The sequence below is a fragment of the Salvia miltiorrhiza genome, chromosome 6 (assembly GCF_028751815.1).
Source record: "Salvia miltiorrhiza cultivar Shanhuang (shh) chromosome 6, IMPLAD_Smil_shh, whole genome shotgun sequence".
Lineage (NCBI taxonomy): Eukaryota > Viridiplantae > Streptophyta > Magnoliopsida > Lamiales > Lamiaceae > Salvia > Salvia miltiorrhiza.
The window spans coordinates 22,107,277-22,133,214 of NC_080392.1; the positions used below are offsets into that span (position 1 = coordinate 22,107,277).

Genomic DNA, 25,938 nt, shown 5'->3' on the forward strand with positions numbered 1-25,938 from the left:
AAAAAAACTGATGTAGAATATAAAATAAAAAAAACACAAGAAACAGACTGGTAGAAAAAAAGAGTTAAAAAAGAGGGGGAAAAAATAGGAAAAAAAACGCAGAGGATGGGATTCGAACCCCTCCCCTTTGACATAGAGGAACAATGGAACATAGCACGCATGTAACCATAGCACCACACAATACTTTAAATATTGATTACCAATATCTATATTACATGTTAGACGCGGATCGGGTGGATCCGACCCGGCCGCATGCTTTGCGGGAGTCCGCACACAAGTCCACCCCTTTTAATCCATATCTTCGTCAGAGCTGACCATTAATCTGCTCGTGTTTTTCCGCCCCTGACTTCAGTGGTTTGACCATTGTTGCTCTGAAATCTTATTCTAAATATTCAATATCATGAATGATTTCTCTTTATCTCTGCGTCTGCCAACAATACGCTCCTTTACTTGGCCATTGTTATGTTTCTCTTTCAGCCAGAAATTCGACCTTTGGTTTCTTAATTATCTCGGTTAACTCTGCATGTAAAGCTATCACAACCTCCCACGATGTCCATCTTCCACACTAGAATGCAACTGATCACAAATAAATAGCCTCTGGATATAATAATAATTTAAATATAATTTAATCAACGATGATGCATGATTTACTCCTCATTACCTATGTTTCGGTATACCACACTTTCATGATTATACTTTCACGGTATACCAAAGTAACTTGTATACCGAAGTTGATAAAGTACGATATGTCATACCGATAACTTATTTTAAAAAGATTAACTTGTTTATATCTAATGAACAACATTTAACAAATATAATAACGTCATAATCTACATCTCAAGTTTCAACAATAAAATTCACACACAATAAAATAAACTTTATAATTTTTCTTCACGTCTCAATAATTTCAAACTTACAAGTCCACAAAACAACAAAATTAATATTATGATCTGAATCTCAAGTCTCGATAATCCAACTCCAACAAAATCAAATTCAAAACAATCAATCATTTTAACTTCGAATTCTAAGTCTCATAACCATACATACTGGTGTATACCAGTAATACGGTATCATACTTTATTTCGGTATATACCTTTAATATGATATTTATTGATTTATATATATATATATATAGGGGGGCGCTCCAATGAGACCCCCTAATTTTAGTGAGATCTAGGGCACGATCTGGTGCGTTTATTTTATCAATCCTATGGCTGATATTGTATCTGGAGGGTCATTTTTTTTCGCAGGGTTCGAATCCTGGAGGGAGCAGAATATTTTAAATTTTGTTATTCATCAGTATATACTGCATTGTTCATCAGTATATACTGCCATGTTCATCAGTAAATATGTCTTATTCATTACGAATTTTTTAAATTTTATTTTTCATCAATATACGCATCTTGTTCATTTTTTTTTTTTTTTTTGAGCAGAAAAATGGAGCAACTTCATTGATCCGGTACCAGCAGTACCAAAGAAATACAAAGGGAAGAGTAAAAGATGAGAAAGGGAGAACAAAACACACTCAAGACTCTCCAGATGAAGCTGCGGTGAACCAACTCCTGAAATCCTCTGATGATTTCTGCACGTTATGGATCGTCATCCAACTCCACAATCTCGACTTAAGCTCAACAATCATCTTGTACGAATTCCACTCGCCTAGTTGGAATTTGCACTCATTTCTTAATTTCCAGATACTCCAAATAACTCCAGACCACACACTAAGCAGGAAACGTTTTTCTTTCTTACAACCAAGATTGATGAAGGCGTTAAAATGGTTTTTTACCTTGCACTGCAGTACCGTTTGCTTGCCAAGCCAAGCAACAACCTCGCATCTTGTTCATTAGTATTATATGTTTTATTCATTGTACTCATGTTACACGAAAATTAGGGGGTCTCACTGGAGCGCGCTCCTATATATATATATAGGGGCGCGCTCCAGTGAGACCCAATAATTTTCGTGAAACACTAGAACAATGAATAAGACATATAATACTAATGAACAAAACGTATATCTAATGAACAAGATGTATATACTGATGAAAAATAAAATTTAAAAAATTCGTAATGAATAAGACATATATACTGATGAACAGGGCCGTATATACTGATGAACAATGCATTATATGCTGATGAATAACAAAATTTAAAATATTCTGCTCCCTCCAGGATTCGAACCCTGTGAAAAAAAATCACCCTCCAGATACAATATCAGCCATAGGATTGATAAAATAAACGCACCAGATCGTGCCCTAGATCTCACTAAAATTAGGGGGTCTCATTGGAGCGGCCCCCTATATATATATATATAGTAGGGGAGGGCTACAGTGAAAACACTTCTTAAAATATAAATATAAACGTTTTTTAATGTACGAATTTTATCCAACAGAGTTACGAATTGCGAAAAATAAATTTTTGTTACCTTTGGGATTCGAACTCAGGACCACGAATTCATCCAACAGGGTTACGAATCAACCGTAGATCTTGATGATCTAAGGGCTGAAAATCATTTATATTTTATACACTTAAGAGTGTTTTTATTCTAGCCCTCCCCTATATATATATATATATTGCAATATCAGTATACATCGATATATCTCGATATCTGAAAAATCTATACCTTTACTTTACCAAAAATCTTCTATAAGATATTATACCTTTTCGAAAAATTCAATATATCTTAAGTATATGTTCGATATACTGAATTTTTGGTATATTTCCGGATCCTTGTTTGTGAGTCTATGACTTTAGGGTTTTGATTGAGATTAATTGCCAGCATTTATTGCGGTATCAAATTTTCTTCTTATCACTATCAATAACTGTTGTATTTAAATTGTGGAGCTACAAATAAACTAGTTGATTGCAGTTAAATATTGTTAGTCATTCTTTTGCAATTCCTCTTACTTATTTATTTATTTATTTATTTATTTATTATTCTTACTATTTCCTCTTACTTTAATGCTGTCAATAATAAAAAAAATCAATTTATTGATATGAACGACCACTGAATCTGGTAAAATTAAATTGAATTTTATGAAAGTTTATGTCATACAATCTTATGAGCAAACAATATATGTATTTGGTAGTACATCTATAGCTTTATTGTTGTTGTTTAGTTGAATTTAGATTTAAATACGAGCACGTCTTAGTAAAACTTGTTAGATGGTGCGACACTCATTATTTAACTTAAATCTTGACTTATATAGTCTAAACTCTAAAGTGTGTCACCATATGGGACAAAAAAAAAAAAAATCAATACTGCTGGGTATATGTTTGCCACTGAAGATTCATTATTAATTGTTTTTGGAAATAATTATAAAGAAATACTACTACTATATAGTGGAAATTCTTCAAATGACCCAGAAACTTACAATTAACTTTTCTAATTTAAAGGCTAAGCCTGTATAGACACTATAAACTGCTGCAGTAATTTTGTATTATTTAATTCAATAAAAATGTAGTACCATTCGCATACCTAGTATTAATTATAAGATTAATAAAAAGGAAATAGGATTATTAATGTGTAAATATATAAACATTGGGTCTATTTTAATTTTTTCCACGAACTTTGAAAGTTGTATATGCTCGGCGATGGGAGTCCCGGGCCATATCGCCTAGATTAATTCTAAGTTTGGTTTTCAATTAAATTCTTAGTTAGTATTTAAATTCTTAAGTTGCTTTTTCTTAAGTTCGTTTAAATGTTGCCTAGGGTTTAATAGTTTAATTCGCCTAGATTAATTCTAAGTTTGGTGTTCAATTAAGTTTTTAATTACAAGTTTAAATTCACGTTAAAGTTTACTTTACAAGTTTTTAAATCAACCTTTACCGATTTCTCGCGACATAATTAAAAGCCCTTAAAGATCTTCCTAGAGATAACATTGGGTTAACTTACCACTGCTAGAATGTTCTTGTTCAATTGCAAGTCAATCTAGAGGTGTTTCTAGTTGAGTCAGAAGAGATTTGTGATTTTTTTTGAAAATGTGTAGTGTATTTGTGATGATATATTAGTAGGTATTTTTTAAATTTTAATTTTAAGGGTAATTTAGTCTTTTGACACAAAAGTGGGTATTTTTTAAGTTTTTATTTGAGTGGTAATTTTTTTTTTACTATATGAAAGTGGGTATTCTTATATATTAACTCCGGGGTTTTTGTCAATTTATGATTATTTTGTCATGACAATATGTCAAGAATATATTAAAGTACATTGCTTTTTTTATGCAAAATATATTACATGGCTTATATTTCATTAAGTTGTGAATTTGTGATCGAGATATCATGATTTCAAATTGTGCCTAACGATTTCAAATTGTCGCTATATTTTTTTAAATCGAAATGTTCATGCTTGCACTCCTAGTAAGATCGAGACCATAGGAACAAATTGAAAATTAGAAAGAAAAAATAAAAATAAAAAGGGTAATTACATTTAAATGCACGAATCTGATTTAGCATATGAATTAAAAATTATATTTCGTAATGCATAAACTTTTAAGAGTCAACTTGTGAGATAGTCATATTGAGCAATGAAACTCAATATTTGGCCACTCATTTAAAACATATAAAATTTGACCATTTTTTACGTTTTTTGACTATTTTGCCCTTAATTAGTCGGACCGAGTTAGGGTTACGCGCACTAGTTGGGCTTCAGGTTCAGGTTGGTTTCGCGGATTATGATGGTACAGTTGGTACAATTAGTTTCAATTGTATCATTCATTAAGTACACTTGGTATAATTAGTGTCAATTATGTCAAGAGACCGCAAAGAGGGGCGCGATTGCTGACTTTTCCGCGGCCACTGGGCAACGAGATGTGAGCGAGAGGGGGGCGGGGAGAGAAGGCGCAATTGTTGGCAATTGATACAATATACTTGGCACAATTAGTGCCAATTCTGCCAAGAGAAAGGGTTCGGCCGCAGACTTTCCCACTGCCGCTGGCAGTTGGTACAAATGGGCAGTAAACGAGGGAGAGAAGGGGGAGTGGGTAAGAGTATTTTGTACCAAATTTGTAAAAAAAAATTACCATAATTTGTGTTTTTCATCTAGGTGACCAAAAATTGAATTTCATTGCTCACTATGGCTATATGAGTATATATTTTTAATTTTAAATGTTTTAAATTTTAAATAATTATTAATTTTCAACAAATTAATACCATTAGGGTGCGTTCACTTTGATGGATGGAAAAATGAGCGATAGCAAAAGTTTATGTCTTTAAATGACTCTGTTTTTTATCCCACATTTTACACAAAAAAGAAGTTCACTATTTTTTCTTTCTTATTTTCACTTTAAGGAGGGATAATATTATCCCACCAAAATTGGTGGGATAATATTATCACTCCTTAAAGTGAAAATAAGGAAGGAAAAATGATATGTGGGATAAGAAATGAGTCATTTAAAGGCATAAAATTTTGTTATCCCTTCATTTAGAGGGATAAAAAGCAAACACACCCTTATGATTCATTGAATTTGCATAGACATATAACTACATTTTATAATACATTAACCGTTTAAACTATGTAGATAATTCAGACGTCCACCTCATTACTAATGCATCCAAAATTAACAATTACGTGAAATATTAGAATAATTAAAAGTTATTATATTTGGAAGCAATTTGTATTTAATGTAGTACATGCAAATTTTGAATTTGTTGAAAGTTGGTGTATTTAATTGGTAATTAAGCAAAAAAAAATGAGGGGAAAATGTTGCGTTTTGTATATAGAGTAGATCGCCAGATTTAACACGACACACATTGATACTGACGACAACGTGTCTGTCATCTCCGCCCCAATGCCATTTAACTCCTCTCTCTCTCCTCCCCTATTTTCCCTCTCATCCACTCCTTCCCTCCCCCCTCCCATTCTTCATGGCCCCTTCCCTCCACGACGACGCCATTGACGAACGCATCGCCACCGCCGGCCTACCAGAACAACCTCAATCTCAAATGCCGCCGCTCAGCTCCACTAAGGTCACCGTCGTCGGCAGCGGCAATTGGGGCAGCGTCGCCGCCAAGCTCATTGCTTCCAACACACTTAAGCTTAGCTCTTTCCACGGTAATTTTTCTCACATTTTTTATTTTATTTTTGTTTTTTCATTTATTCATGGAGTGTAAATTAAATATTAGTATCGATATTTTCAAGTTTTGGGCCGTGGTAATTTCAGTTCTACACCCCCAGTTTTCACACATTTGTAGTAGTTTGGCCTCTAGAAGAACTCGTGACAGCGAGAATTGAACTCGACATATCTTATATACGTATGTCGAAATCATTAAAAAAATAAATCAGATGCATCAGATAGTGTAACGAATTATTATTTGAAAGATGTTAAACGGGCCAACAATTTTGAAAATGTTAATCTTAACTCAATCGGACTTTGGGCCCAATGGCTTCTATTGGGCTGTCGCCTATGAATTAAGGAAATCAAAATTACTTACATAACTAAAGTTTACCCAAATGTAGAAAAAGATCCTAAAATTGATATTTTACTAGTATTACTTAGGATCATAGAAGCTTCATTATACTGTTTGTTTTCGTTTATAAATACGTAAATATTGTCAAAATCTTATGAAGAAGCAAAGTGCTCCAAGGATATAGGAAGTGGCGGATGCATAAATATAGCTGCAGGGAGCTAAAATCAATAATTTTCAATTTGCAAACATATATGAAATTATAACTTTAAAATATAAATGTTTTGGTTGGAGTTGTAAATGTTTGAGTTTGCAATTATATTTCATATATGAAACTAAATAGAATGCCATAAAATATAGAGGTGAAGTAGTCTCTTGTTTCTTCTGGTGTTTTTCATGTCTATCTCTTGCTCATTTGGTGATGTTAGTGCAGTTTTATTTTTCTATATATTTTGTTGTTGAGTAGAGTTTTTTTATTTTCTATTTATTTGAATAGATGAAGTGAGAATGTGGGTGTTTGAGGAGACCCTGCCAACTGGTGAAAAGCTCTCTGAAGCCATCAACAAAACTAATGTAATGTGTTGTTAATGGTTTTCTCTTCATCACTAGACGCCCCGTGTGCTAATACTAATCTCGATCATCTTGCTGTCAAATTGTCTCCTTCGACAGGAGAACGTTAAATATCTCCCAGGAATAAAGCTTGGTAGAAATGTTGTTGCAGATCCTGATCTTGAAAATGCAGGTATATAAGTTGGAATTTTAGTTGGTTACCATATTGTTGCGTGCTCGTCTAGTTACTTCTGATTTGACCAAATTTGCAATCGAGTAGTGAGGGATGCCAGCATGTTAGTATTTGTGACTCCCCATCAGTTCATGGAGGGCATTTGTAAAAGACTTGTAGGGAGGATAAGGAGCGATGCTGAAGCAATTTCGCTCATCAAAGGAATGGAAGTCAAGAGGGAAGGTCCATGCATGATCTCATCCCTCATATCTGAGCAACTTGGAATCAATTGCTGTGTTTTGATGGGTGCAAACATTGCAAACGAGGTCATTGGCCAGTTATTGAACTCTCAAGCGTGGTTATTTATCTAGCTAGCACTTGATGATTTATTGAATGTGACAAAAGATGTGTTGTTTCCTTGTGCAGATTGCGTTGGAGAAGTTTAGTGAGGCCACAGTTGGATACAGAAAAAACAAAGAGACGGCAGTTAAATGGGTTAAGCTATTCAACACTTCCTACTTCATGGTCTCGTGTGTGAGTGGACGTTGTCTATTCTTTGATCAATAATTTAGTTTTGAAAGAAAATATATCTATGGCCCGGTAGAACAACGTGACATATACTCGCTTTTTTATGACGTTGAACAAATATGAATAGGTCCAAGATGTGGAAGGAGTTGAGCTATGTGGAACACTGAAAAACGTTGTGGCTATTGCAGCAGGCACAGACTAGTTCTTCCAATCCTATTGACATTGTCTTCTATTAGTGATTTTTCTTGATGAATAACTCTTCTGTTTTTTTACAGGGTTCGTTGACGGGTTGGAGATGGGGAACAACACCAAGGTAAATGCTGAAGATCATTTTTCTCTTTACAAAATCATTTGTAGCTCAAAATTGATCATACTATGTTTCTACTAGGCTGCAATAATGAGGATCGGTTTGAGAGAGATGAAGGCCTTCTCAAAGCTGCTCTTCCCTTCCGTCAAGGATAGTACCTTCTTTGAGAGCTGTGGTGTAGCAGATCTCATCACGACGTGCTGTAAGTATATGACCGATGTATCTATGTCCTAAACGGCATATACTTTCTTTTTATAGAAGATTTGATAACAAAAGACGCGCTCTACACTCTGTTTGGATCACTAGTGGGGGGGAGGAATAGGAGATGTGCCGAGGCTTTCGCTAGGAACGATGGGAAGAGGTCGTTCGATGAGCTCGAAGCTGAGATGCTGCAGGGCCAGAAACTACAGGTATTATCAGTTTGCATGAAAATAATCATATGCTCACTCCGTCCTCAAATGAGTATCCATTGCTGTAACAAAACGTTAACGAAAGTGGATATATTTACTTTTTTTATCCTTAGTAATAGCATGGAAAATCTAGCAACTAAAGAACTTACATTGAGAACAATGTTAAAATAAGAAGTTTGATGTCTTCTATCTAAATTTTTTTCTAAAAGGAGTACATCGTAGTTTACATCCTAAACTTTTAATATTTTTCAAAAAATATGCCCAACTTACATTTTCACTTCAAAAGTCCTCAATTGAAAATTCGACGATGAAGTGATGAGTCACATCGCTAGACTCTTTGGAGGTTTATTAGGATTTAGGGTTTTATCTGCAATTTTATATTGAATAATGTAAATTTTGGCTATGTGACTGTTATTTCATCACCCGAATTCTGTAAGGTGGAATGCAAATTAAACTTTTTTTCATAGATGAGGGTTTTTGAAATAAAAACATAAATTGGAGATATTTTATTTCCACATAAGACACGTATTTGGAAATGGATGAAGTAGTACTTGATCAATTTTTTACCTTGTTTGGCCAATGAGGCCTAGCTCAGGTGGCAAAACTGAGGCACCCAAGACTCTCCTTTGTGAGAGGCCTTGAGTTCAATCTCGCCTGTGTGCGGTGTAGTTTTTTCACCTGTGTGTGGGTAGTGGTTCAACCTGCGTGCGGTTTTTCTCACCTTTGTGTACTGTATAACTCTTGTAATTCTGAATAAAAAAAAAAAAAAAACTTCTTACCTTGTTTGTTCCATAATAATGGTCCCTTACTTGTTTTGGAAAACTTTTTAGGGCGTGTCGACTGCAAAAGAGGTACACGAGGTTTTAAGCCATCGGGGATGGTTAGAGCTTTTCCCTCTCTTCTCGACTGTCCACGATATCTGCTCCGGCCGTCTTCCGCCGTCGGCCATTGTTGTATACAGTGAGCACACCCCAGATTTCTCCATAGTCGGAGGTTCTGCTCTCTGAATTTTACATGAACAGAATCAATACCACAGTATTTCTATGTTTGTCACTCGAATACAATGTCAATGTGTAGGTATGGGCATAAGTTGTGCTAGGCTCTTTTTTTAAATTATCCCTAAAAGAAAACGAATAAAAAAATTAGCAGGTAGTGAAGAAGTGATGTTGTTCTGCTATTTGCAGAACGAATTTAGAGTTGCATTCTACAATTACATGTTTTACTTCGACATAGTCTTATACTAGATAGTTCATTTCAAAGTTTTTTTTAAATTTGAACTAACATTTACACTCGCGTAATGCACAATAAATATTTTTATATTTATTTTTATATCTCATAATAACGTCCCAAAAAATTAGGACACGTGAATTAAGAAATAGAGATTTAGGCAATACAATGATATTTTATAACTTAATAAGAGCACGCACAATGTAGGGGGCAAGCCCGGTGCGGACGATGAGATAGTGATGCGTGAGAGGCACAACCAATAGGAAAAAAGAAAAAAAAAATTCTACAAAAATATGGAGAAGGCAGATTGTTGAAAAAAAGTATTGTTCAATTGTGAAAGAGTAGTTGCCATTCAAAGAAATTCTTCTTTTTCTTCATTTTTCTTAATTATTCTTATTCTTAATTTTTCTTCTATAAATACTACACTCTTCATCATTCAATTCATACAATTTTCATCTTCTTCATTTTACTCCTCATCTTCAATTTATCTTTCTTTTCTTTTGTTTTGTTAAAAAATGGAGTATGATTGGGAAAATTGATGGAACAACAACCCTCGAAAAAAATTGGCGCCATTCTCTCAAGAATCAAACGTCTTCACTCCAGCGGGCCTTGAGGAAATAAACTTGAACAAAATTTTTGTTCAAGACGATGATATCGCTGAGACAACCACCAAGCAACGCGGTGGTTGTATTATGACGGAGACGATGCTCATATGTACTTTGTGGGCCGAGGCCACGCTAAACACCATCAAGGGAGCCGATCAAAAAAAGGCTCTCGCGCCTATTGGGGAGGAATTGTGACGAAGTACAACGATCAACAACCTCCCAACATCATTCCACACGACGTGAAGCAAATTAAGTCGCACTTCCAACGAGTCCAAAAGGACGTCAAGGTGTGAGAGGTAATATACGAAAAATGTCAAGCCAATTGAGGGAGCAACATGAGCGATGACCAAATCACTACGGCGGCGCAAGAAATGTATCATATCGAGCACGTGGTGTATTTAAATGTCCCCACGCTTGGCGTATTCTGCGTGAGTCTCAAAGATTCGTGTCACTCGGCGACAACATCCACTCCACCAAATATTCAAAGTGATCCGATGGCGGCTACATGACAACTTCCTTGGAGCCGAGTATCACAACAAGGCCTATAGGCTAAAAAACGGCGAAAAGAGACAAGGGGAAATGGAAGAAGAAGGGCGAGACATTGGCCGAAGGGGAGAATAAAAAAAGAGCGGCCGTGTCCATCAAAAACATGGTCAAAATCATGAATATTTTCTCTCAAACGCAACGGGACCTAGCCGGCTCCATCCTCATAGGCAAGGATACGTCGGGAATGACTCCAATCGAGTTAGAGTTTCATGAAAAGATGGTTGCGGCAATTCGCCAAAGCTAAGGATGGTGAATTCTATATTTATTGTAATTTTATTTTTATATTAATGTAGGGTTTATTTTTTATTTTAATGTATTTTTTTAATTAATGTAATGTTCAATTTTAATTTTAATGAAATTTATGTTTTTAAATTCAAGGTTTAATTTGATTTAGAAAGGCTTTTAAAATAAATATAAAACAAAAATTAAAATTTAAGAATCCGGATGTAGAGAGTTCCACTATGGGAAAGGGTCTCTTAAAAGGTGGGGACCACCTAAGAGCCCCTTTAGGGAATCACGGTTGTGGGTGCTCTTAAGAAGAGTAAATAATGAGAGATAAATAAGAATATGCTTTAACAATAAAGTGGGACAGATCCACAACTTTTAAATTACATCCAAATTGCATTGAGGTGGTCATGGGTGCAACCAGTTGCACCGTGCACAACTTTTAACAATAAGAATATGCTTTATCATTATAATGCCTCCTTTAGTTGAGCTCCACTAGTACCCTTTCCTTTTCAGAGTTCCAAGAGAAATGAGGCTTCTCTTAAGGCTAGGAACATATCTAACATCCAGCAAAGTTCTTATACTTCCATCATGAAGTTTGAACCTTATGCTGTCTATCCTTTTTACTGCACATGACTGATTATTACCTAGCAAAATAGATCCAGCTCCATGATGCTCAAGCTCAGAAAATCAATCCTCTTCTGGGCGCATATGAAAAGAGCATCCTGAATCCAAAATCCATTAATGATCAATGTGATTCTCCATCACATTTAAAGCTTCTGCAACATCACATTCTTCAGGTTCCTTCTGCCCCTGCTTTCCATTGCAGTTGGATTGTTTTTTATTTCTCTTCCAAATCAAACAATCGCTATTCCAATGTCCAGGTTTCTTGCAATGATAACAAGTTTGTGTATGAAAATTCATTTCTAATCAATAATGGTCTTCTTGAATTTCCATCTTTCTGTTTCACAGATAAGCCTTCACCAACAATGTCTTTGGCCTTTGTTGATGAGCTTGATGCTTTCTGGAGCTCTTTGGCCTTCAAAGCTGTCTATACTTCCCCAACTGAGATGTCATTTTCCCTCCCATATAGCATGACACCTTTAAGGTGATCATATAAGAGAGGTAGTGCATTCAACATGATGATTGCTTGATCTTCATCCTCAACTTTGACATCCACATTTTCAAGATCATCAATAATATTGTTAAATGCTTCAAGATGATATTCCAAAGGTTTAGCATCCAAGACTTTGAAAGAATACAACATCTGCTTTAAGTAGAGTCGATTGGCTAGTACTGATTTGGTCATATAAATCGACTCAAGCTTTGTCCAAACAGCTGCTGCAGATTGTTCCCTTGCCACCTCTCACAACACCTTATCCGCATTTTAGCTCTCTTGAGATCTGTCTCTACAGCTGCATCAATTTTCTCCTTTGAGTCAATATCAGAGATGAGGATGAGACATCATCAACCTTCAACGCAGCTGCCAAACCCTGCTGTGATAAGAGTGCGCACATTTTAATCCGCCAAAAAGCGAAATCATTTTTCACAATAAACTTCCTGATTCAACTCTTGGCATCGGCATCTTATCGCTGATCGTGGTCTCCCTTCCTACAGACGGCGCCACTTGTTAAGCAATCGGCGAAAAATGGCAAAAGAAATCGACACAAGAAGGATTTACGTGATTCGATTTTTCAACCTACATCCACAGGCCAAGAAAATTGAGATTCACTTTATTCAACAATCCAACTTTGATTACAAGAGAAACATATCACCAAGAAGAAAAACTATTGCCAGAAACAAGCTTTGAATGGCAGAAATTATTCTCTCTATTTCCCTTTCTCGCACACAGTCTGCAAATCAAGCTTAGGGAAGAAGATGAGATCCCAGAATTAGTAATAACTAACTCCCTCTGCCACTTTAAATCTCAGATGTGTGATTAGATCCAACGGTCACGATATAATGATTTAATTGCACAACTAAAACCTTCTGCATTAGCTAAATTGCAAACAGACCCCTCAGACTAAGAAATGCGATACTCCCTTTAATGGAAACGCGCATTTGCACGGATTATTTGAAGAAGAAGAAGAAGAAGCGCATGCGGCTGAGCTAGGAAACAAGAAAGCGGCAAACAGAACATGTGTAGAAGAAGCTGCTCAAGCTAAAGGTGAAGTTGACGCTCGAGCTAAAAAAGAAGTAGCAAGGAAGAAAGCTGCTGACGGCGCCACGACTGAGATATTACATGAAGCTTTCTACAGCGGCGAAGTCAACTTCGAGGATGAGCACATTCTCTCTCACAGCCTGAATTTAAATGAAATGTTGGATTTGAAAATTGAAGAGTTAAAATGTAATAAAATGAAAATTGAGAAATTAGAACCTCTCTTAGGGTGGTGGTATTGGTAACTCCTTACCAAATTTAAAGAGTTGGGAGCTAGCTCCATATCATTGCAAGTTGATGTGTTAGCATAAGTTTTCAAAGTTGGCTCTCAAACATAGAACCCAACCAAACACATAAATCAAGGAAAAAGTGGACCCTGACTGAAAAGTTAGCTTTATTTCAATTTTTCTTTCATTTATATTTTAAATATTCGTTGTTTGCCAAACTTGTTAGCCAATTTATTCTATAATTTTTTTTGCAACCGACACTTGTTGGCCAATTTGCATCATTTTACTTTTTTTTTCTTTTAATGTTATAACCTTTTGTTTTGTTTTATGTATAATTTTTTTAATGTGTAATAGTTGGAAATGCATCAAACTAAAATGTCAGACGAGACAACTACTCCCTCCATCTCATAAAAAATGAATAATTTGTCATTTTGGGGTGTCTCGCAAAAACATAAACATTTCTATTTTTATACACTATCCCCTTATTTTTATCCCTCATTTTCATACTTATTCACAAAAAAACCATCATGGCCACTACTATTTTTCCTCAATTAACTCACTACTCTCACAACACTTTATAAAGTGAGACCCATTTTCCACTCACAATAACTCTCAACTAATATTTCTTAAGATCCGTGCCACTCCCAATTGTTCATATTTTATGAGACGGATGGAGTATTAAATCTGAACGACTAGTTTTTAATTTTTGTAATTATTTTTATTTTAGTTTTCTTATCTATATATACTTCAAGTTCTCAAGTATTGTAAATCATAACTCATCTCCTCTTCTTTGTGTTTATTTCTTTATTCTATTTTTTTTTCAAAATGTCCAACTCACGAAGTCAAGATCAAATAAAAAAAATGCTTAAGACTGTGGTTCGTGAAACAATGAAAGATGATATAGAACGAGAGATGATTGCTATTGCTGATGAAAAAGATGAAGAATCAGCTCATAGTTTATCAAGAAGATGAGCCCGTTGAAAATATGTTGAGCGAGATCGTGAAAGCGGACATGAGCGTCTTATCAAGGATTTCTTCGCCGATGTTCTCACGTTTGGCGCGGATACATTCCATCGTCGATTTTGAATGTGAAGGGAGTTATTCCTTCGCATTGTTCATGCGTTGGAAACCACTCAGATGAGTTCAAATTGAGGCGAGATGCAACTGGAAGGACTGACTTATCACCACTCCAAAAGTGCACGACATCGATGTCCATGTGATTCACTTGATGAATATATACAGATGGGCGACAGAACTGTCTCAAGTTATCTAGCCAATTTTTGTCAATGTGTCATTGAGGTTTTCATAGCTCAATACTTGAGAAGTCCCAATCAAGATGGCATTCAACGCTTGCTTCAACTTCATGAGCAAATGCATTGATTTCCTGGAATGTTGGGGAGTCTCGACTGTATGCATTAAGAATGGAGGACTTGTCCAGTCGCTTGGAAATGCCAATATAGTCTAGGAGACTATGGTGTCCCGACTGTCATTCTTGAAGTTGTGGTGTCTGCAGACTTGTGGATATAGCATGCATTTTTAGGCAAGCAGGATCCAATAATGATATAAATGTTCACCATGGATCACCTTTTATCAATGCTGTTTTGCATGGAAATTCCCCACAAGTTCAATTCACGGTGAATGGTACGTCGTATAATTTTGGATATTATTTAACAGATGGCATTTATCCCGAATGGGCTTCATTTGTTAAGAGCTTTCCATACCCTAAGGATCCAAAAAGAATGATATTCATGGAAAGACAAGAAGCTGCAAGAAAGGAATTGGAGCGCGCGTTTGGAGTGCTCCAATCTCGGTGGGCGATAATTAGAAATCTTGTTCTTTCCTATCACGTCCATGACATGAGAAAAATTATTCTCACATGTATTATCTTGCATAATATGCTGAAATAGAAATTTTATTAAAAAGAAAAAAGAGACCGAAAGACCCTTGAGAGCACAGACGCTAACAAAGGGTCAGGTCACAAATGATCCGTCTAAAAGCAAAACAAAAAAACCACGTTAAAAACACCAGCAAATGACCACGGGTAGTCGAATATAAAGAAAACAAAGACTATGAGGAAAAATTTAAAAAGACGTCCTCGTCCCCAGCATCTTCATCGTCCAACATATCTCCCCATTTTTTCTTTGTTGTAGAGACCACTGCCGACATAGTTTTGGAAGAAGAGTGAATCACAAAGTTTTGTAGGATCGCTTCGCTAGACTGAGCATGCTGCACTTTATTCAAAAACTCCACCGGCGACGAAGTGTCAAGAATGGTGTCCTGCAAAGCGGCACGCCCTGCTGCTTTTTGGAAATCCAAAGACATACCATTCTTGATTATACGCCGGAGTCGGTGTTTGATAGAGGAATCAGGAACCTTCCCCTTCTTGGAAGCCCCCTTCGGTTGCCCTCGGCCGCGAGTTATGGGGGGATCCTCCATCATCGCCTTTCCTGGCGTCACAATCAAAGCCAGATCAGGGTTGCTACAGTGCGTCGAGGTAACAGTATCAATCTCGGGTACAATAGCAGTATCCGTTTGTTGTTGGGGTGGAACAATCTCACCACCCGCTATCTTCATATCCTCTCCACCCTGGCTATCCTGAATGATTAAAGACTCAAGTACAACAAAAGAATTGGCATGAGAGGCGCAAATATCTGAAGCTCGGCCTCTAACAACAGTCGGAGGAGATAGGTCTTGCCGCAGGGCAGCCCTGGCCGTAGCTTCCTTCTGAACCTGCAAAGAGACAACCTCCCCCGACGAGTGGGCCATCCTGGTTCGGGGGAAAATCCATCTCATCATCCCAGAGTGAAGGATCACGAGTCGTGGGAATCGGAATCCCCCCCTCATCAGTAGCAACAACCTCAAGAGAAGCAGGTTTAGGTCCCACCTGGCGCCAATCAGAGCGCTACTGCTGGCCGAGGGTCGCTTCGGCCCCTTTGCCCTTAGCATTTGTCTGAACATAGTGTCTTTGCCCTCTTTAGCCCTTCTGCAAGAGTTAGTAGCATGGCCAACAACACAACAAGAGTGACAATAATACGGTAGGTCCTCATATCCAAACTCAACCATAAAAACACGATCACCGCATTTAACATCAAAATAATCAGGCACAGCCTTAGACACGTCCATCTCGACCAAAACTCTAGCAAAATGACCCACAACAGCATGCGCAAATATACCATCAACAACTAAATGGGTGCCAATTGTCGAGCAATACCCGAAAGCACCTCCGGGTGCCAATACTCATGAGGTAAATTAAAAATACGGATCCAAACCTGGGATAAAGAAGCAATCACATGGTTTGAAGAAGACACATCTCATTCAACAACAATAGCCATGAGTTCTAGCTAAGAATTTCAAGCATATCTTAGTAATTACAACAAGTTATGAGATCAGGAAACACATCACCAACTTAGAGCTGATTTGCTTGAGCATATTTGGGCACTTTAGTTATATATGTAATTTCAATTTTAATTATGAAGTTTCTATTTGTTGGAAACTTAATGAAATATCCTAATCCTAGTTTTGATGATACCAAAATCAATAGGTTTCTCTTGTAATAGACTAGAACTGTTTGAACTCATGTGTTAGAGTTCTTTTTTTAGTTTAGTTGTTGTTCTAAAGACTGAAGACTGAAGCCGAATGACTGAAGACTGAAGATGCCGACTGATGTAACAATTAAGGCAAAGTCAAATACTGATATTTGACTAACCAGTCCAAGAATCAGTTACGAATGATCATTTAATGCGAGCCACGTGGATTCAGCGGACTGATACTAAAGTCAAGTATCAGTTAAACATTCTTCCTCAGACTGAACCTCTAAAGTTTAAAGGAAGCCACACACTCCAGAAGTATAGCCGCATTAAATGCAGAGATCTCAAGGATCGTCTTTTCTCTGCAGAGGTCACTCCTTTTGGTGACTACCTTTTTAAGAGATGTCCTATCTCATGCTCTTCAAAGTAGCCGTTCTCACCAAACAAAGGAACCTCGAAGATTGAAGCCTCAGCCCAAGTTCAAATTACTCTCTAACGGAAGAATTCTTGAAGACCATTTCTGCCAACGGATCTATTCAAGACGTCTCCTTTAAATAGAGTTCGAGGATCACTTCAATCTTCACCGATTCAACTACATAAGCTGAAACGCTGTCGAATTCATTACTCAGCATTCAAAGCCATTCCAAAGTTTGAATCGAAGAAGAGAATCACAAAGACAAAAATCAGTCACTGCTGATTACATACATTCTCTTATAACTTAGGCAAATATTGTATACCCAAAGCCTAGGTATAACTGATTACAGAGAACCTATTCTTTGTAATCTAGTTGGCAAGTTTTTGAACATCTTTTCAATCGACCGAATCGAGAGTTTAAGTTGTAAGGAGTTCAAACCAGTACTCTATCTCCGAAGAGATCTTAGTGCCCAGTGTGCACTAAGAGTGAGAAATCCAACCAGGTGTGTTGGTACTGAAGATAGGATCTTCAATTGTCCAAGTTTGTGCTGTGCACCCGTAAGCACACGCCCAAGTTTACTGTGCACCCGTAAGCACATGCCCAGTGAAGTTGTCGGTCTGATCAACTGACCGTGGATGTAGGAAGTGTTTTCCGAACCACGTAAAAATCTCTGTGTTATTTACAGCTTTCAGTACTTACCTTCTTGCTTGTGTTCAAATTTTCTTAAACTGAAAACTGATTAACTGCAAAGAGAAACTTAACTTCTGACAAGGTGATATATCTCACAGGCTATTTCGAAACAAAAGTTTTCCGCTGCGTGTGTTATTAGTCTAACTGATCTATCTCCGGATAGTCAGTAAGATTCATAATATCTCTCTGTTTAACAAACTTGACTGAAGCCTTACGTGTATCAGTTAAAGTTTCTGACTTAACTGATAACTCCTTACTGAAGAGTATTCAGTATCAGTCAACAACCTTTACCTTGCTAAAACTCTTTTAACTGAAAGGGTTGTAACAGTTTGTGTTTCAAGTTTCATTTTCAAAAATAGCCTATAAGTGTATTCGCCCCCCTCATACACTGATCACTAATTTCTTAGCAACAAATACTGCAACTAACACAGGCAATTGTAGCAAGTAAAAAGTAACCGAGTATCGTATCCACAGGGACTGAAAAATCGAAATCACTCTAGCTATCTCCTAAACAAACTAAAATAGTAGACAGGAAAACGAAAATAAAGATTGATTTACTAAAACGCAAATAACAAATAAAAACACTTAGGAAATTCAAATAATAAAAGACTCTGACCCTAGGGATGTACTTTTACTAATTAACTACATGCATTTAACCTATTGATTCAATTACCAATTTAATCCAACCCTGATGAGAGATCACAAAACTATTCACAAGCTTCTCTAACGAACACCTATGAAAGTAGATTAATTTACCCCCCTTCACATCCAAGACTCCAAGGAATAAATTAACTCCCAAGCGTACACAAAGAATAGCTCCCTATAGTTTCACCTATCCCATTCAAGTGTCAAGGCTACTACTATAACATGCATTCCTGAATCGGTTGAACAATTATCGCATTCAAGACTCAAACTGAACAGCTAGACATGTAAATTATTGGCCAAATAATTCACAAGAAATTAAGCACCAGAAATCATGAATCACAAGTTGGAAGGCAAATTGATATCAATAAATCATACACACATAATTAATCAGCTATGTACAAACCCTAGGTTCAGATGAAAGAACTAGCTGGACATCATAAAATAAAATAAAAGCATAAATAAAAGAAAGCAATTGAAATAAATAAAATAGATAAAACCCGGAAGAAATTCTGGATGAACAGCTTAAATCTTGAATCTTGCAGGAAAAGAAATCTAATCTATGAAAGCATTAAAATCCTCAAGTCTAAAACTGAAAAATATGAAAAGAGGTAAAGAGATGTGAAAAGATGTGTCTAATAGGTCAGGGAAAGGACCTATATATAGGCACAGGAGATAAATACAGTGTAGAGCTCGAAAATACTGATAAAATCCGAAAATCCCTCAAAATCCCGAAAATTCGGAAATTCCCGTCCGGCACTATTCACTGCTGTGCGCGACTTTCTTGTTTCGGCCATATCTTCCTCGTCCGAACTCGGATTTGCGAACCGTTTGCGCTCACGAACTCCTCTTGAGACGAACTAAAACTTCTATTTCTGACAATATTTCCAAATTCCATCTCGAAAATCCTGTAAAATTCATCAAAGTTCGAGCAAGTAACATAGTTCACAAGATAAAGCAATAAAAGCACAAATCAATCATCCAACACTCAATTCCTTATAAAAATGACATTATATGAACACTAAAAACCATGGAAAAATGAGTGTTATCATACACCTATTCGAGACCCTCCAGACCTAACACTATTATTTTATGTCATTTCAAAAGCTATTGTACTAGTCTAAACAATACCATATGATACTTCTGCAAAAGCTATTGAATGAATTCAAACAATACCATGTGATACATCTGCAAAAGCTATTGCACTAGTCTAACCAATACCTTGTGACACTTCTGCAAAAGCTATTGCACTAGTCCAAACAATACCATGTGATACTTCTGCAAAAGTTATTGCACTACTCATCCAGTCCAATTAATGTGATACTTTTGTAAAATATATTGTAATAGACCATTATTTGACTGCGAAATTTATGAATGGTTTTTCAATAATGCAAGGTCTATAAATGCCTCATGCACCACATCTATCTCTATCAAACTTTTCATTCTTCAATCTCAATATGCAAGGAAATTCAAGTTCTCAAAATTTAAGCTCCCAAAATTCTAATTATTCTCCTATACAAAATTCAAAATATAATATGTATCTTTATGCACCAAATTTTCCTATTGATTCGAATGTGATACCTCCGTATTCAATCCCTAATATGGAATGCCACTACAATATCAATCTTTTTCTCCTCCAACACCACAACATGCATTTAATGAGCAATCGTTAGGTTCTCTACCTTTCAACCCTCAACATTTTGGTGCTCACTCTTTCAATTCTCAACCCTTCGCTTCTCAACCTTTTGCCTTTCAATTTCCATCACACTCCACAAAAATTAACTTCACTGATGATGATGATGTCGTCAAAATTCCCATAGGCACAAAAAATCGAAGAGAAAATGATTAGTTGCAGAGGAGATTTATCTTGCACAAGCTTAGGGCACCATCAACAATTTCTCTATAGTTGGACATGTGATAAACATGCATTTTTATCTCTTGGTGTGTCATATTTGATGCTTAGTTGTGAGAGTTTTGTGTATTTGATGGTTTATTTGAATATATATTGGTTTATTGTCGAGAACTTGTTACTTTCTTGTTGTTTGAATGAATTTTCAGGAATATGGAAGCTTAATATGGAAAAATGATGTGCATAGAAGTTGAAGTTCATCTCGATACAAGTTCGTGAGCGCAAATGGATCGAAAATCGGACATTGGTCGAGGAAGAACGAGCCAAAACAAAATCGCTGCGCAAAACTTTCAGGACCCCGTGGTCCGGCCGCGGCCACCGGCTTGACCGCGGGTAATACGAAGACGAATGCAGGCTGGTCACGCGGTCACGTCTCGGGCCGTCTGCTTGCTCGATTTTTGCGCGTTTTTTTAGTTTTTCAGCTATTTTTTGATCCTACATAATTTTGACCTATGTTTTGAGACATATGACATATAAATACTCCCCAAAAACATATTGTAGAGACCTTTTTTTTTTTTTTTTTCATATTCTACTTTTCTGAGAGTTGAAGAGAGACAGACGAAGAAGACCTAAAGAGCAAGAACTGAAGATTCACAATTTTTCTTACGGTTTATTTGTTGAATGTTCATTTACTTTATTTATATTTTTATTCTAGTTCATATGTTTATGGGTGGCTAGAACAATTTTATCCTACGGCTTAGGAAGTAAGCAGATAATGATTTTCTGACTTTTATTTGATTCAATAATTCAATATTTATTATCCTTTTTATGTTCTTGTGTATGTTGATTGCTTAATTGTCTAATCACCAATTTTTGCATAATCTTAGGTTTTAATTTGATATCGGGAGATGGTAATTATTACCTGAACTAAGAACATTAAACACACTTGTTGATATTAGCGAGAGAGCTTGAGATAAGTGTGAGGACATTAATCCTAAGGAATTTTTGGAGTTGCATGTTTAAGAGTGATTCGGGAACGGTAGCCTTGCATGTAATCAACGGTTTGTATGTCACGGGAGTGAGTATAGACTAGAATTGAGATTTTCTTGGGAAAATTTATCTTGGCTTATTGAATTGAATCTGTTGGATTATCTAAATCTGTTGAAACCTTTGCATTGAGATATTTTATTTCCATTTATTTTATCTTTGTCAGCTTGATTTATTTATTTTTCAGTTTATTTATTTTCTTTGCGTTAAACCAAACCAATCTTTATTTGTTCTCCCGATAGAGAAAGATAATTTAGGATAGTAATTAATTATAATCAGTCTGTATGGAATATGACCTTACTTGCTACTGTACACAATTGCACCCGTGCACTTGCGGTGAATTAAGAAATTAGCGAAAAACATGCACAAAAAAATAAAGAATTCTGGGAAAAGACTGTCGATTATTACAACGCAGCAAGGTCAGAGAGCTCAGAACCCTGAAAATGGGAAGCTATTAAATCTCATTATTATCATATAATGCCTGGTGTTAATATTTTTTTAGGTTGGTACAATAACATTTATGAAAATCGAGCTAGTGGCCAAAGTGACAAGGATGTTCTAGACGCTACATTAGAAAAGTGGCGAAGCATAAACTTAAAAAAAGGAGTTCAAGTACCAGCACGTATGGAAAAAAATGATAGATTTAGAAAAATGGGCTCTACAACAAATGGTTCGTCTTACCAATAAGAAAGCTAAGACATCCGAGTAGGACAGTCACACTTCAACAGAAGGCATGCCTAAAGTTCGGAGACATCCAACGGGGCAACGAGCAAAGAAACTCGACAAATCAAGAGGAAAAGGTAAAGTGGTTGAAGAATCAAATAATAAGTGGGAAAAAATATTGGAAATTAAAACGAAAGAGTTTGAGCGCGCTGATGGAGAGCTTATGTTGAAAGAATTTCAAACAATTAGAATGGACACTAGCGGAATGATAGATGAAGAATTCGACATTCATTCCATGATTGTGGCAAGTATTAAAGCAAAGCGTAATTGGTGATTTTGTTAATTTTAATTATGTATTTCTACTTTTATTTATGTAATTTCAGTTTGAATTTTGTATTTTCAATTATGAAAAGTCACCTTTAATTTCTAATTTCAAGTTGTTTTGATGAATAATATGCGCAATTATATACAACTAATTAAATTAAATTACGTATATAATTGTCTTGCATAATTTAAATAAAATATACAATTAAATTGATGAAAACACACACACACACACACACACATATAATACTAAGAGATATGATAGGACCCACAATGGAATTGATTTTGTAGGTTTATTGTTGGAGAGATAAGTTTATAAAAGTTGGTAAGTTTAAACTTTTGATGTGGGTCTGATGTGACACTAAATGAGGCTCTAGGTTGGGTCCTACCAATGTCACCACCCTTTGAGCCAATGCATTAGAGAGTGGAGGCTCTAAGGTGGGGACCATCTCCTTAGAGCCTCTCTTAGAATTAATGCATTAGAGATGCTCTTATTCTTTAAATTTATTTCATTAAGGGCGTGTTCTTTTTTATGGTTAAATTTATCATTGGAAAATGAGGGATAACAAAAATTTATGCCATTAAGTTCACAATTTTTCATTCCTTCTTCTCATACCAAAAATGAAATGATAATATTATCTTTCCTTGAAGTGAAAATAAGGAATGAAAAATGGTGAACTTCTCTATTCTTTAGAAAATAAGTAAAAAGAAATAAAGTATTTAAAGGCATAATTTTTGTTATTCCTCATTTTTCATGATAAATTTATCTATCAAAGAAAATACAGCCTAAGAGTAATTTTGGCTGCTGATTCAAATATAAGTAAAAATTTGTAGATAATTCTTGTCTTTCATTAAGAAATGCAAATATTTTTTTTTACTATCAACACAAGAATCAGTATTTTGTTTCAATATCCCAGAGCCTAATTTTAGTATATACTATAATATTTTGTTTGTTCAAAAAATAAAAATTATTTTATAAAGTAAAAGTATGATATGTGTTGTATAAATTCGTGTGATTCAAGATACAACCTAAAAAATATTTAATACATTTATTTTATTGAACAATATATTATATTCCATGTGTGCACGATAAATATAGTCTTTTGTTATTTTCATTCGTCCACAGTAAGTGTGGTTTTTTTTTTTGTCATTTTCGTTCGTCCATAATAAATACTCCCTCCGTCCAAACAAGTTCACACTTGCCTCTAAATTTTTGTCCAAAAAACAAGTTCACGCTCTGCTTTTTGGACATATTTACCCTTCCTTACTTTTAAAATTACTGCATTTTACCTATTGGGCCCACCTTATTCCACCATTACTTATGTAATTAGTCTCCCCTAAACTAATTATTATTATTATTATTATTATTATTATTATTATTATTGTTGTTGTTGTTGTTGTTGTTGTTGTTGTTGTTGTTGTTGTTGTTGTTGTTGTTGTTGTTGTTCTTATTATTATTATTATTGTTATTATTATTATTATTATTGTTGTTGTTATTGTTCTTATTGTTATTGTTCTTATTATTGTTAATTGTTATTGTTATTGTTATTGTTATTGTTATTGTTATTGTTATTGTTATTGTTATTGTTATTGTTATTGTTGTTGTTGTTGTTTTTTTTTTTTTTTTGAGAGAAATTGTTGTTGTTGTTGTTGTTCTTATTATTATTATTATTAGGGTTAATTACGCCAAAAACCATGAACTTTGGGCCCATTTCCAAGTTTTCCATGAACTTTTTTTTTAATCAAATTTTCCATGAACTTAAGGGCGTGAACAATTTTGCCATGATTTTGAGCTACCCCCAATTTGAGTGCTGACTTGGCACCATTTAAGTCATCTGAAAGCTGACATGGCACCGGCGACGATGTGAAGAAACGACGTCATCTGATACTCGTAATACTACGTCGTTTCCAGCCCCCGTCTTCTCATCTCTGAACTCCGGCGAGGAGCCACCCACCGGACCACCCCTGCCCTCAGTCTTGCAGAGCCCTAATTTTCTATCTACTGCTCTTTCTTCGTCCACTCCCAAAGACGCCACCACCATCGTCGTCAGAAAGAAATCCGCAGTGACTACATCGGAGGGAAACGGCTACATTCGATCCACCCCCAACGCAGAGCCCTAATTTTCTGTCTATTTGCTTGATTTTCAACACCAGCAATGCTAACACACACACACACAAGATCAATATCGAAAATTTCCCAACAATTAAAGGAAACCCATTCCCCAAATCGATAAATTTTCAATTCACCCATCTGATTCCTTCAATGGAGGCCCCAGGCTCATCGAAGAAGATGATAGCGATGTAGGAGGAGATGGTGGTCAACGATGGCGGAGCTCTGGTGATGGGGGTGGAGGAGCGAAGGGGGCGGCTGATCTGGTGATGGTGGTGGGGGAGGCCGATGGAGAAAGAGGTGTGGTGGTGGAGAAGGGCGGCGGGGCGGCGGCAGAGTTCTTCAATTCCAGAGCTGATCTAAGTATTCTTCAATTCCAGAGCAAAGTATTCTTCAATTCCAGAGCTGACTAAGCCTTGCCAGAGGCAGCTCTACTGACTCTGCCCGACTCTACGACTCAGCTCTGCCGACTCTGCTCTGCCACGTACGTGCCACATCAGCTCGGTATTACCACGTAGACGACAGGTCAACTTGGTATTATCACGTAAGCGACACGTCAGCTTGGAGCTTCACTGGAGCAAAAAAGCATGGAAAAATTGTTCAACCCCTTAAATTCAGGGAATTTTTTATATAAAAAAAAAAAGTTCATGGAAAATTTGGAAATGAGCCCAAAATTCATGGTTTTTGGCGTAATTAACCCTTATTATTATTATTATTGTTGTTGTTGTTGTTGTTGTTGTTGTTGTTGTTATTATTAGGGTTAATTGCCTGTAAATCCATAACGTTTTCACGGAATTGGTTTTTGCTCCTAATTTAAAAAATATGCTTTTAAATACATAACCTTTCATTTTTGTCTCGTTTTTGTCCGATGACCGGATTTTTCTTTCGCCAGCGCTGGAAATGACACGGTGGCAGCCGGAATCGACAAGGTGGCAGCCAGAATTGACACCTAGACATTTTTTTTACATGTGGCATAAAAAAACAAAAACATAAACAAAAAAAAGAAAACAAAAATCGAAACCAATGCCCTTCCCTCTTCCCCCTTCCCCCACCCCTAACTTCCCCTCCCCCCACCCACCACCGCCGCTGCCACCAGTCCCGCGCTCGCCACCCCCTCCCCCTCCCCACCCTCGGCGCCGTCCCCTCCCCCTTCCCAGAGCCTGTTAGCCCTCCACCCCAAATCTTTGCGCCGCCTCCCTTCAAATTCTGCGTCTTCTTAGACTTCAGATCTGTGCGATTGTGTAGGGGTTAGCCGGAGAAGATGTCGGTTGGGGTTAGGGTTGCGTGGCCGAATTTACAGAGATCGGCGAGGCTGGGG

At 36.3% G+C, this 25,938-nt stretch overlaps 1 protein-coding gene and 1 long non-coding RNA gene across 2 annotated transcripts; one reads left to right on the forward strand and one right to left on the reverse strand.

The window, feature by feature from the left end:
- The first annotated feature begins 5,736 nt into the window (after positions 1–5,736).
- LOC130987512 (glycerol-3-phosphate dehydrogenase [NAD(+)]) lies at positions 5,737–9,591 on the forward strand. The gene is made up of 10 exons (XM_057911053.1): positions 5,737–6,046; positions 6,896–6,972; positions 7,069–7,141; positions 7,229–7,446; positions 7,547–7,654; positions 7,776–7,839; positions 7,924–7,961; positions 8,037–8,157; positions 8,262–8,365; positions 9,196–9,591. The coding sequence occupies exons 1-10, from the start codon at positions 5,860–5,862 to the stop codon at positions 9,370–9,372; spliced, it is 1,167 nt and encodes a 388-aa protein (XP_057767036.1). The 5' UTR covers positions 5,737–5,859; the 3' UTR covers positions 9,373–9,591.
- A 1,701-nt stretch (positions 9,592–11,292) lies between these two features.
- Positions 11,293–13,736, reverse strand: LOC130987513 (uncharacterized). Its single transcript, XR_009089783.1, has 2 exons — positions 13,346–13,736; positions 11,293–13,269 (listed from the first exon to the last, which is right to left on the reverse strand). It is a non-coding gene; the product is annotated as an uncharacterized LOC130987513 (long non-coding RNA).
- Between the last annotated feature and the right edge of the window lie 12,202 nt (positions 13,737–25,938).